The sequence below is a fragment of the Camelus bactrianus genome, chromosome 27 (assembly GCF_048773025.1).
Source record: "Camelus bactrianus isolate YW-2024 breed Bactrian camel chromosome 27, ASM4877302v1, whole genome shotgun sequence".
NCBI lineage: Eukaryota > Metazoa > Chordata > Mammalia > Artiodactyla > Camelidae > Camelus > Camelus bactrianus.
Window position 1 is genome coordinate 20411830 of NC_133565.1, and position 14408 is coordinate 20426237.

General features: G+C 39.3%; 1 protein-coding gene across 3 annotated transcripts in view; it reads right to left on the reverse strand.

Annotated features, from left to right (window-relative positions):
• MCTP2 (multiple C2 and transmembrane domain containing 2) overlaps positions 1-14408 on the reverse strand; it is a 195426-nt gene that overhangs the window by 149170 nt on the left and 31848 nt on the right. For all 3 annotated transcript variants that reach the window (XM_074354330.1, XM_074354328.1, XM_074354329.1), the window contains exon 2: positions 1727-2261. In XM_074354330.1, the coding sequence (XP_074210431.1) occupies positions 1727-2194 (468 nt within the window). In that variant the 5' untranslated portion in view covers positions 2195-2261. The remainder of the gene's footprint in view (positions 1-1726; positions 2262-14408) is intronic.

Below are 14408 nucleotides of genomic sequence, written 5' to 3' on the forward strand. Positions count from 1 at the left end.
GAGCCTCCGTGCCAGACAGAACAAAATGCTCACCACCCTGGCTGGCCCCATCCACACTTCAGGCCTGTGTTTGTCATATTTCCTCACCTGTCAATTCCTCCTTATCCTCTGTGCCAGATTCAACACTGCCTCACACATAACACGCCCCTTGGTCCCCAAGTATGATCTTCCCCACCCACTGAGTTGCCAGGAGAAAAGGCTTGGATGTTCTGCACAGACAGCCCGGATGTCTGTTTGCCTCTTACGCTACACTTAATGCTGGGCAAAGCTGTGTCCCAACAGACTGTAACCTGAAGGCAGGGTTACATTCTTATCCATCTCTTATTTCCAATCAGAACCTTTATGGTGCCTGAGTTAGAGCAGGCATGAAATGCTTATAGCCAGTGAAACAGTTTAGCAGCACTAACTTAAAAAAAAAAAAAAAAAACTTATTCTAATTTCAGTTTATTAGCCAGCCAAAACCAAGAAGCTCACTCCATTTTTTCTGGTCAGTTAATAAGTCACAAAAAGATAAAGATTAATGTTAGCATATAATTTAACATGTTATCTCCTTCACACGGAACTATGAATTAGGAACTGCGCTTAATAATTCACTTAATTTATATTTTGATTAGTGGAAATGCATTTTTCAAATTTACAAATAACTGTAAAAATCATAAAACTGTTACAAAAAGGGTTTCATAAATGTTAATGGTTATGAAACAGTTAAGTCATTTAATGGTTAATGGTGTCTTAACACAGTAATGCTTCCAAAAGAATATGGCCTTCAAATATCCAAGATTCCATTCCCCAGTGAAATCCAGATACACTGCATAATTAATAGCTTTGGTTCTAAAAGTAAAGCCAAAAATCCTAGTTGAATAACCAGTTTTCTAGGCAATCGTAACACTAACCTGGAATATAGAAAAATTAAGCCATTACCTCAACACTGAAACCTACTTCAGTATCATTAATGGAAGAATTTTTTTTTAAAATGATTGATCATCCAAATCAGTTTGGTAATCTGGTGACTGAATTTAAATTAAATTCACGCTAGAAATATAAGAATTCTTATATTTATATTTGGTTGTTTTATTTTACTGAAATACTGAAGCTTTGCAAAATCCCTGAATCGTTAAGAATTTGTTTCCTTTAGTGTTTGGCTTTCTTTTTTTTTTTAATTTTCCGAGAACGCACGTGAAGCTGCCTGCAGGTCAGTGGCACACAGGGGCACAGGAGCAGTCACTCCTGCAGGCACACACTTGTGAAGCAGGAGGAAGTTCCAACTCTCCAGCAGCCAAAGGGAGACACACATGCACACATGCCTTAGGAATATGCACTTCTGTCTGTGAGAAGGATCAGGTGATGACAGAGAGACAGACAGAAATAGACAAACACTTCAGCAAAAAGTTAGAGGAAAAGTTATGCTCTTAATTTCTCTGCCAGGAGATGGAAAAAAAAAAAAACAACTCATCCAATAGGGCTTTTAATGTCTTAAAGTGTTCTAGGAAGGTTATTTGTAATACTTTTAAAATACATAGAGGTCAACCCCAAAACTAATGGGAACATTGTGTGTAATCAATATGACCTTAATTTAAATTCTTCTAAATGACATTGTCTCCATCCAAGCTAACCACAAAAGTGAATTCTGACCAAATATTCCAAGGGTATTGAATGCATCTAAAAAGAAGCAGCTGAAAAAAAAAAAAAAAGAAAGAAACAGGAAAGAGCTCAGCCCTGGTCTCACCTCCGGCTCTCCCGGTGTGTCCTCTCCCAGGGGAGTTTTCTGGAGCAGATCAAAGATGCCGTTGCTGGAGGCCCTCCTGTCCTCAGTGGCAGAGGCGTAGGTCTCCTCCGAGTCCATCTCCACCACGTGGAGGTGGCCAGCTTCTTCCTGGCCCCAATCCAACTCATCCTCAGACTGTTTCAAGGAGCTACTGCTGCTTTTGGGCAGGATCCCTGCAGTGGACAGGCTGCTGGGCACCGAGGTGTAGGATGACTGGGGCCCGGAGTAAGGCAGCCCCTCAGGGGCCAAGGCCTCGGCCTCCAGGAGGTCGGGGACAGAGAGGCTGACACGGCGGTCCAGGTGATGCCTGGCCCTTAAGTCCAGTGGTTTGTTTGAGTTCTTTTTCACCTTCCTCTTGCTCAGGTTGATAAACAGAGGCTTGGTCCGCTGCTTCAATGAGCCCCAGACAGATGGTTTATCCAGATCCATGGCTGCCTGGAGAGCAAAGAAGTCACTCTGGGAAAGGGCGCGTCTCCACGGGAGACTTCAGTGATCCCTAGGAAACAGAGGACAAGGAGAAAGAACATGAAACTTCTCAGTGGAGTCAGGTCAGGGCACAGCAAAGTGGGAAGAAGGACTCACAAGTCCTCACAAGGGATCAAGATTGAAGCATTTGTTTGGGAGTGTCTACAAACATCAGGAAAAGCATTATTAAGGAAATGAATTACAAGTTTTTGTTTTTTGTTTTAACCAGAGTAGTTACAGAAAAGCTAAAGCAATGAACGAAACTATGAGTTTCACACACACACACACACACACAAAATGCTTCATAAGAAGAGTGCTTTTTGTGTCTGGCTTATTTCATTCAGCGTTAACATCCCTCTAGGTTCATCCATGTTGCTGCAAATGGCAGGATTTCCCTCTTTTCATGGCTAAATAATATCCCACTGTTCAAGCACAAATACTACATTTCCTTCAGCCATTCATCCCTCAGGGGACACTGAGGGTTTTTTCCTATTTTTTCTACTGTGAACAATGCTGCCGGGAACAAGGCAGGCAGGTATCTCTTGCAGATACTGATCTCATTTCCTTTGGATAAATACCCCAGAAACGGGATAGCCAGCTTAGTTCTGGTTTTTAATTTTTTAAGGAACCTCCATTCGTTTTCCATAATAACTATACCAATTTCCATAACAGCTATACCACCAACAGAGTGTGAGAGTTCCCTATTCTCCACACCCTTGCCAACACGAGTCTCTTTGTCTTTTTTATTTTTATAGTCACCATGTATACTTGAACTTTGCTAAGAGAGTAGATCTCAGGTGTTCTCACCACATATACAAATAAAAGGGGTATATAACTATATGAGGTGATGGAGATATTAAGTAACTCGATTATGGTACTCCTTTCATGACATATATGCATATTAAACTGACCACATTACATACCTTAAATATATCCAACATTTGTCAGTTAGTATAAACTTTGGGAGAATAATAAAAAGTAAAGAGAAAAAAGGAAGACTTTTTTCTTATTTCCTCTCCAGAAAAAGCAGAGCAAAAGACACTTATTAGAAAAGCAATAGCATTTTCTAATGCAAGATGTTTAAGGGAGTGCCTTTCTCTGCCTCTAAACCCAGAGTCGGCAAACAGTTTCTGTACGAGGCCAGTTAGTAAATACTGTAGGCTTCGAGGGCCAGGTGGTGGTTTAAACTACTCAGCTTTGTTGTGACACCAAGGAACATAGACAAGACCTAAATGAAAGAGTGTGACTGTGTTCCAAACAAAAAACTTTATATATAAAAACGGGCAGCAAACTGTAGTTTGCCAATCCTGCTTGAAACTTAACCTTCCTTTCCAGAGTGAAACGTGCATTTCGAAGGACAAATACATGTTCATATCAACTAGGATCCCATCCAGTATCTTTAAAATTCACATCAAAACAAAAGTGACTAGAGAAAAAAGCATTTATCAAAGGGAGAGTTCTGTCCTTATTCCAATACACCAGATCAGAAGAATTGGCAAAAGGTGTACCGTGGGAATCTTAAGGAAAGCAACCTTCAGAGTTTCAGCTTAAGAATAAAAGATTGAGAGAAAATCTTTCCCACAAAGAGCTGGCTGTGAGAGACAGGAATGTTTCACAAATAAATAAGAATCATTACGGTAAATGCTATGCAGGAAAGGGGGTAATTTAAGACATAACAGGGTAGACTCATTAGGAATCAGATTGAAATCAAATTTGAAGAAACCACTCTTACTCTATGTGTCGAGTGCCTCACAGTAAATCTTCCCACTATGGAAAAGCACAGTGTGGTCAAGTCACTCTAAGCCGGCCTTGTCCTTACATTGCCACAAGTAATTGAGGGCAAAAAAGGCCAAGAGCCACAACAAAAAAAGCATCTTCTAAAATCAAAGACTCCATGCACTTGTACGCAGCCCAGGATATTCAGTCAATGGGAAGTCACTGCCTCCTGAAGGTCAGGACTCTGTGACTTTACAGTCCATGCCTGGTGACCACCAGCATCCCAGGATGGACCTGGGATCTTCCATAGGCAAAGCAGAGATGAAGACCTTGGGTTCTAGAGACAGACCCCACAGGCTGGAATTCTGCTTCGTTATTCTACTTAGATGTACTCTCACGTTAAGCCTCAATTTCCTCACCTGTCCGATGGGGTTGATATTACCTAGTTTACCAACAAAATGAGATAAAGCGTAAGTTAAAGTGTCTGAATGTCTGATGCAGAGAAAGTGGTCAGGAAAAGCTATTTTTTATAATTATTGATAATGCTGTCATAATCCCAAATTTTGCTATCTTACTCAGGTTACCTAACAGCCCTGTGTCTCCTTATTATTTCTATTTTACACATAAGTTTAACCGTAACTACCTCATAGGGGTCTTGTGAACATTGAATGAATTTGTCCAATAATAGGTGCTTAGAACAGAATAGGTGCTTATTTACACAGAATAAACTTTTAATACAGTATTAGCTGGTTTTAAAATTATTATTATTTCAATTATTTCATATTGGGTCATTCTGGCTTTAAAAATATAAAATATTTTACAATTCTTTGTTGCTTTAAAAAATGTAATTCTAAACATAAACTTGTATTTCATATTAGCAGGACGCAAATACATTATTCAATTATAACTTGTAAGTATGCTCAAAGGGATTATTTCTAAATTCATTTAGAAATATTTTAGTCAATGTGCATTTAATGGATTGTTATATAAATGTCTATTAGATCTAGTTAGTTGACAGGTTAGTTCTTTTACATTCTTGCTGATTTTCTGTCTACTACTTGTGTTACTTAGAGAGGAGTGTTGGGTTTTTTTCAACTGTAAGTATGAATTTATCTATTCCTCCTTTTAGTTACGTCAGCTTTTGCTTCTGTGCTTTGAAGGGCTCTTGCTATTTGTACACATTTACAACCGTTTTGTCTTCTTGATATTTAAATCCAATCTGACAATCTCCATCTTTTATTTGGTTTGTTTAGACCATTTACACTTAAAGTAATAATGGATATGTTTGTATTTAGGTCTAGCATTTTATTGTTTCCTATTTGTTTCCTCTGCTATTTGTTCTTCTGTTTCTCCTGTCGTACATTGTTTAGGGTTATTTAAACATTTTTTAGTATTCCATTTTAATATATTAATTGTGATTTTTGACTATATCTTTTTCTGTATACTTTTAGTGGTTGACCTAGGGGTTACAGCATGCAGAGTTAACGTTCTATCCTCTACTTAGAATCAATAATCCAGCACTCCAAAAGAGAAACCGAACCACATGCATTTGTTTTCTATTGCTGCTCTCATAAAAAAACCACAATCTTAGTGCCTTAATAAATTTATTATTTTTCAATTCTGGAGGTCAGGAGTCCAATACACATCTCAGGAGGCTAAAATCAAGGTATTCATGAGGCTGCATAATTTCCTGGAAGCTCTAGAGGAAAGTCTGTTTCTTGGTCAGTCCAGACCCAAAAGCTCCCATTTTCTTGCTGGCTGTCAGCTGAGGGCCTTTTGCAATTTCTAGAGGCCGCCCACACGCCCTGGCCCTCTTCTCCAGCTTTAAAGCTAGAGATAGTCAGAAAAGTCCTTCTCAACACGGCATCTCTGATCCACTCCTCCGCCTTCCTCTTCCACTTTCAAGGACTCATGTGATACGACTGGGTCCACCAGGACGATAAAGGATACTCTTTCCATCTCAAGGTTTATAGTCAAAGTCACATCTACAAGGTCTTTTTTGCCATTTATTGTAACATATTCACAGGCCTTGGGGATTCAAATATGGATATTTGTGGGGGACAGGGAGATAATTTTGCCTTCCATACCACCATATAGTTTCCTCATCTTCCCCCCTTATAAGCTGTCTTCTATATTACATCTAAACACACTGAAAATTCCCATCAGACAATGTTTTACTTTGATTTCAGTGATAAACCTTTTCTTTTTTATAATTCAAGAAGAGAAAAGTCTGTTATATTTATCATTTCCTCCATTCTTGATATTCCAAATTTCATTCTGGTATTGTTTACCATTCGTCTAAGGAATTTCCTTTGCTAGTAATATTATAGCACGTCTGCTGACTCCAAATTCTCTTGGTTTTCCCTCATCTGAGAATATCTTCATTTCACTTTTAAGGATGTTTCCACTGGATATTGGGTTTTGCACTTTTATTCCAGCACTTTAAAAACAATGTGATATTTCTTTCTGCCCTCCATGATTTGATGAGAAATGTTAATCATTTGAATCACTCTTCTCCTATAGGTAAGGTATCACTTCTCTCTTACTGTTTTCAAGATTTTGTCTTTGTCTTTAGTTTTCAGCAGTTTTGATATTGCTGAGTATATATTTCTTTGGATTTATCTTGTTTGGAATTAGCTTAGCTTCTGGAATTTACAGCTTTATTTCTTTTGCCAAACTTGGAAAGTTTTCAGCTATTATTTCTTGGAATATTTTTCAGCCACAATCTTTCTTCTTTCCTTCTGGGCCTCCAAGCATGCAGACATTATGCCTCTTTTGTTATATTCCAATAGTTCCAGGGTCTCTTCAATATATTTCAATCTTTTCCCTTTCTGGATAATTTCTATTGATTTGCTTTTCAAGTCTGTTTATTCTTTCTTCTGTCATCTCCATTCTGTTCTGGAATCCATATAGTGAGGTGTGTTTGGGTTGTTTTGTTTTTTTGTTTTTTTTCGCAGGGGGAATGGACAAGAAAGAGAGGCTACTGTATTTTTTTAATTCTAAAATTTCCTCTTAGATCTACTTCATATTTCCTATTTCTTTACTAATGGTTCCTATTCTAAATTTTATTTCAGGATTCAAGATGATTCATTTGAGTATTTTCATAACAGTTGTTTTAAACTCATCTTTTCATTGTCATCTGTTAATTGTCTTTTCCTATGATTTGAGATGCTTGTAGTTCTTCATATGTCAATATGGATTGTATCCTGAACATCTTCAATGTTTTATTAAAAAATCCTGTGCCTTATTTAAAACTACGGTAAATGTTGATATTACTGTTTTATCATGCAGTTGATTTGGTTAGCTTCTGGTCATTAATTCCAACCCATTTTCTATGGGCTGTGGTTCCAACATCACTTCCATTTTCAAAAGCTATGCAGGGCCATTCAGATCTGCACTGGGTGTGCACCACTTGGAGATCAGTCTGGGATTCGGGTGAAGTTCTATTTACTAATTCCATCCTCAAGGCCCTTGGTATGCCAACCAAGTATCAGATCCAAGCACGTGCAGATACTGGTGAATCCAGGAGTTCACAAACAGCTTCACGGGATCATTTCCTGAGCCCCTCCTTCTCAGCTGTGTCCTCTGACACTTGCTAGGTATCCTGAAACTCTCCTTTTCACTCCTCCAATCAGCAACAATCCACTTCTATGATGGCACCAGAGTAGTGGGAGGATCAAGAGAAATTAAAGGGAAAAAAAAAAAAAAGCTAGCAAGCAATGGTTTAGCCCTGCCTCTAAGAACTACAGCTTTGCCAAATAGAAAGGATGTTCCCCTAACTCATTGTTTTGGCTCCTGCAGTTTCCCATTGCCAGTTGTTTTTGCTGCTACTGCCTGCCACAAGATTGCTGGGAAGTGGGGCATGACAAAACCAAGAGAAAGGAGATGAAAAAGATGGGAGATTTTCTCCCTTCTCTCTGGGCTTTAGGGCTTCCCCTTCTGCTCCTTGAACCAGAACTAGAAATGTCTCTTGAATCTCTGTGTCCCAATACTGACTTCTTGATTTTGGACGGCACTGAATTCAAGCTGGGGGATTAGCAAAGAAAAAAACTGTAAGCACATCTCTACTTCAGTGGTATTTCGGTCTAGCATTCTCCCCTGATCCACATGTTGATATTTACTTTCCAGAGACCTCCTTCAGCAGGCATTTTATGCAGGTTTCACTTCACTGTTCACAGGGAAAATAAAAGGTTGGAGTGGTTTTATTAAATTTTACCTGGAATCAGAACTCTTTTAATAAGTTTTGCAAAAGCATTGTGACCAATTTCCCCAAGTGTACAAGTACAGTATGAAGTGAACAGTACTGCAAATATAGAAACATAAAAGATATGTGTCTAGGAAAAAAAAAATCATAGCTCTCAAGGCTGTACATAAAGCCAATACACTGTTGGACTGTGGTCTCTTTGATGCTTGAAAATGTCATCCCTCCAATCAACAATGCATTCTTCAGAATAATGGCAACTTAAAGAAAGAATAAATCTAAGGTTTGAAGAAAAGACTGGTGAGATAAATCCAACTATCTCAGTATTAAAATATACCGAGTTTTCTTCATCTCAAAGGATATGTAAAAACAAACTTACACATACTTGTTCCATTTCCTACAATGACATAAGTTCATAGGTTATTGTCATCAACACCCAAAGGGGCTACAAGTTAAAATACAACCCACACTCTGCAAACCTTCAGCACTAGCAGCAGAATCTCTTTGCAAAACAAGATACCTATGCTACCCTACCTGCTAAACTTCAGTTTTCATTTATTGAACAAAAATAAGTAGTCTGCTTTTTCAAACCACTAAAGGCAGGACAAGGTATTTACAGGAAACAGCCCCAAGCCCAAGAGCCTAATGGAAGTTTCAATTATTATGGTTTTAACCCAGACATCCTCCCCAGCTGGCTGCTAGCAATTGGCCAAATGGAAAAAAAGAACCAAATCTTTTAAACGTCAGCTCAAAAGTTCCTGATGGAACCTGGACCACAACCACTATCTAAATGAGAAACACAAGGAAGGAAAGAGGCTCTGAGAATGACAACGGCATGCATTATCATTGTGTGCTTTAGAGTTACTCAGTAGCACCGACTCCTATTGTGCTTCTCAAAATTCTCCTTTACTGTAAATGGGCTGAAAGGGGCTTCTTTTCACAATCTGAATATCAGTTCAAAGGGCAGAGCAGCAAGTAGTTATTATGAGTCAGAATGCGTCATTACTGAGGTATCTTCTCGGTTAACCATCAAGATAAAAAGGAAATTTCCTATCACATTCTGTTAAAACAGGGGGAGAAAAAAAAGAAAAATCTAAACTAACTTCAGTAAAAGTAAAAATCTGAGGGCATATGTTTATCTTGTGGGGAAAGATAAATGTAAATGAAGTTCAGGTATTCTGACAGGACGGGCTTAATCTGTACACCTGGGTATATTTAATTGCGCTTGTAGCAGAAATAATCGCCCTTCCCCTTATCTAACGGAGACTGTCCTTCATTAGTCATTTTCACATTTGTGTAATATTCCATTGTCAGAAGATACTGTAATTTATTACTTTTCCTGCAGACAGATACTTACGATGCTTACTACATTTTACTACGACAAACAGAATTAAACAGAGCTTTAAAGGAGGTTCTTAGACGTGTCTTCTGAAGCCTATGGCAGTTCCTCCCCGAGTTTTTCAATCAGCCAGGGACTGCCCCATTAGAAGTGATTCGAAGTGTCTGAGGAATGTTTGGTTGTCTGAATGACTATGGTAGGGGGCGTAACTCACACACAGAGGGCGTGAATCAGAGACATGAATGATGCCCCAGAAGAAAGGTCTACCCCGCCCCAATTACCAGTAAGGTCCCATTGAGGAACACCGTATCTCAGAGTTGAGTTGTTGGTTTGTAGGCTGTGGGTTATATGTATCCAATGAGGTACAGCCAAATCGTTCTTCAAAGTAGGTATTGTTAATACACCCAACGTCAGCCAATACGTTCTTGTGCAACATATTTGCTACTACCTAGTATTGCATGATTTTTTAATATTTGCCAATCTGAACCTGTGAAAGAGGATCCATTATTTTTGGCGGGATGAACAGTTTTGGAGTGTTTTCTTACTTATCTGAAACAGTACTTTAAACATTCTAATTATGATGCTTTCTTAGTGTGTTTTGTTGTAAATCTTTTCACCCAATATCTAGTTTATTTTTTTTTTAATTTTATATTAAGGTGCCAAGATTCACATGTATAAAAACTTTTGGTGACCTGAATTTATAAACATTTCTCAAATGTTGTGTTTTTGTGTGTGGCACACATCTGGTGGGTATAGTTTAAAACTCTCAAGGTCACAGGTACATTTGCATATATTTTCTTGGAAAAGCTCTAAAGTTTTGCTTTTTATAATCTTTACTCTATCCTGCATTGTTTGCTTATGGTCTGAGGTGGGGATGACATTTTATATTCTATCCATATGGATAATCAAACTTCAAAGCATCTTTTACTGATAAGATCTACCTTAACTCCCAGTGACTTACAAGTCCACCTCCATACTAAGACTGAGAAACAGCAATGACGTTGAGTTGACAGGACGTAATAAAGGGGATGGGAGAGAGGAGATTTTAGGATTCAGTTCAGTCCAATTAAAGAGTATCAGGGCCATTCACTCTGAAGTCCAGATTTTGAAGGGATATCCTGAGCTCAGTCTTGGCTTCTTTGGGTTTGAGCAGTTTGGCTGAAGAAGCCAAGCTGGCATCTGGGCACATGACTGTGGAGCTGAGAGAAAGCTCAGGTCTAGAAATAGACTTCAGAGAGACTGGCATTCAGGCGGTAAATAGGAGTGTGGGGGATGAAGGAGATTTCCAAGAAGAGTACCAAATGGAAAAAATTGGGATGAGCCTTAAGGAACCTCTGCACTTAACAGTCTATTAGAGTAGGATGAACTTGCAGAGGAGACTATAAAGATATAGCCAGAGAAGGGAACAAATAGTGTCCTGTCACCTTAAGGCAAACAGAACCCGAAACTAAGGAAGGGTGTTTCACAGAGGAAGTGGTCGAGAGCATCATCACTGCCCGCAGGCGAGTTTACCTCAGTCCTGAAAGCGTCAGCGTGGTGCCGTGGGGATAACTGGTAGTCTTGGTGGCATGAGGGGGAGGGCTCCCAAGGGGGTAAGAGAGGAAGAGATGGAGGCAGCAGGTTAACTGACTTTCACAAAACTGGGCTGAAGGAGTAGAGAAGCGTCAGTCATGGTGAAGAGACGTGATCATAGTTAGAGGTAAATAAATGTAATGCCCACGCTGAAGGCACAGGTTTCCCTGGCTATGGTGCTCAGTAAATGTCTACTTGATGACGGAATTGCTTCCCACCACAGAAATATGCGTGTGCGCGCGCACACACACAGAGAGAGATTTTCTTGATTCCCTTATCGGAATATTTCTTATTTGCCATCCAGCTATAGACTCCAGTTTTGAAAATCAACCACCGTCCAACAAATAACTTCATTAAAACAACACACACTCAGTATAAGAGAAAGTAATTTGCTTTTTCACATAATTAAGTTTAAAGGCCCCATTAAACCACACACAGGGATCTCTTATCCAGTACCTATGTTTGAAAACAACTGACAAACTTCAAATGTCCTGTCTGACATTATTATCACATTCACAAGTTTCCTCGTCTAGGAATTATCTGCAGAAACAGAATACCCTGACAGAGGGATGGTATGGGGGGAGATATCAATTTCCAGTAAAAATCTTACCCCATCTGGGTAAACTGCACGTTGCAGAAGCTATTTTAGGATATCAAATATGTCTGAAGGTTTAGCCTAAAGACAAACAACAATTTAGAACCAAGGACACCTTTTATATATCTTCTTATGCCATTTCTGGCAAGAAACAGAGCCGGTTTAACAACTTGTGTATAACTGTAAGCCACCAAATCAATACAAATTTTCCAGAATAAAGAACAAAACCTTTCAGAGACGCAGTTGGAACTGTCAAAACCAAGAAGGAAATTTTACCTGCAAATGTCTATCTTGGAAATAAGGATCTCACAGAGTTTATAATTCCCCTAATCGCAGAACATCAAGCCAGCATTTTCTCTTATAAAATTACCTTTCAAAGCATTTCTTTAGTCCATGCCAATATCAACAGAAGCAACAAATACCTATTGTCTAGCCAAGGGACAATTACACGTCCACCAAGCAGACAAGGAAACTCAGTAATTCTAATGTGCTATAGACAACGCTGTTGGTGATGTCTAGAGATGCGCAACCAATTTCAAAACACATGCTCAAAGGTGATCACATCGTTCTGCCCTTAGAGAAGTCTCTGACAAAAATGAAAGTACCATGCTTTCCTCAATTAGAAAAAGAAGAATCACAGAGTGGGGCAAGTGGAGAGTAGAGAAATCCAACTCTTACACAACCTGGTGTCTGCTCTCTCTTACAATGTTTCTCAAAACCGTTTCGATGGGGAGATTCCCATACATGGCTGATTCCATCATCTGGGTTAGGAACTATTTAACTGGTAGAAAGCATAACTTTATTATACACACACAGCATATGCACACTACTGAACATTACCAGCCAATCCTAACTTTCCCTTTACTGGTTATATTACAGCATGTCTGCTGACTCCAAATTCTCTTGGTTTTCCATCACCTGAGAATATCTTCATTTCACTTTTAAGGATGTTTCCACTGGATACTGGGTTCTGCACTTTTAGTCCAACACTTTAAAAACAATGTGACATTTCTTTCCGCCCTGCATCATTTGTGATGAGAAATCTCAGTTATCTGAATCACTGTTCTCCTACAGGTAAGGTGTCGCTTTTCTCTTATTGCACCCAAAGTTACTACTGAGACATCAGTTTTCATTAAATCCTTCTAAGGTAGTCACTGAAAAGATTTGACCCAAGATACTCAAAGCAGTGGGGATAAATCTGTATTATTACCTAAGATATTAATTAACGCTTCCAACTGAATTTGTCAGTGCTTGAAACTGGCAGAATTTGAAACCAAGCCGAACCAAGCCTAACTGCTTCAAGAGGAGATATTTCAATGGGAACTTCCAAAGTTGCACTTGATCCGACACGAAGAAGACGTTGTAGTGCAGCTGCAGCAATTCAAAGGTCCCGATACTAGGGCGGGAGGATGGAGGGTATTATAGCTCAGTGGTACAGTGTGTGCCTAGCATGCGCAAAGTCCTGGGTTCAGTCCCCAGAGCCTCCACTAAAGATAAATAAATAAAAACCTAATTACCTTCCCCCACAAAAAAATAAATAAATAATTTTAAAATTAAATTGAATTTTTAAAAAAAGTCCTGATAGCTTAAACAATAATTTCAATCACAGGCTTCTGGCAACTGATCCCCAACCCAGAACTGAAAATCTGGCAAACATGCTTCTCTTAAGTCCTAAAAGACTACCAATAACATCTTACAGACAAAAATATTAAAAATTAGAGTCTTTTAAGAATAGTAATAATTATTTCAAGACAGAGTCTACTTTCTTATCTCCTACCAGTCAATCCATATAGAACACTACCTGAGTGCCTACTGGTTGGTCCTCATCAGAATGGCACAAGGGCACAAAACCTGCCCACAAGCGCAATGAGATCTAACAGTTAAGAGTTCAGCAGGGAGCAAAGTCGGGTGGAATACATACCACAAATCTGCAGAAATAGAACCGGGGACAGTAGTTCACGAAGGGCTGATCCTACAGTCTATACAAAGGGAACCAGTGAAGGGAAAAGGTAACGTGGGAAACTTCCTCAAGAAAAAGAGAAGTGATGACAGCATATTAAAGAATTAAAGAGAGAAAAATGAACGTAAGACCATGTCCATACCATTATACTCAAAACTAAACCAACCATCTTCTAGAATGACCAACAACAAACAAGTAGGCAAATGCAAAAAAAAAAAAAAAAAAGACAACACAAAGTGCTGGCGAGGATGCTGTGTAGCTGGAACGCTGGCATGCTGCTGGCAGGAAGGCAAATTGGTAATAAAACACTTCGGAGGCAACATCAAACGATTACCCCTCATGCTGCAGGCCTTGGGCTTTATTTTCCTTTTTACAGGAGGTCCAGCGGGAATTGTATTAGCCAGCTCATCCCTGGGTGTTGTCCCTGACGACACCTATCCTGTAGCAGCACACCTCCACCAGTGTTTGCCATTAGAGGAGGCTTTGTGCATCGATTCTCACTATTCTCTGATTACACACTAACATGAGCAAAAAACTCATTTTGTAATCATATTTGTGGGCGTAAATATAACCTGCTTCCCACAGCACTTCCTTGGCCTCTCCGGAGCACTGTGCCGATATTCCAACTCCCCCAACGCGTACACAACGTGAAATACTGTTTCATCCACGGGCTCATTTATTTCATTAACAGCGGTAACACTAATAGTTTCTATAGGATGGACACATTCACATCAAAACGAGAGTTCTCAACAGAAGCGCTCACTACCACCAACTCGGAGTGGTTTGCTAGTTTCC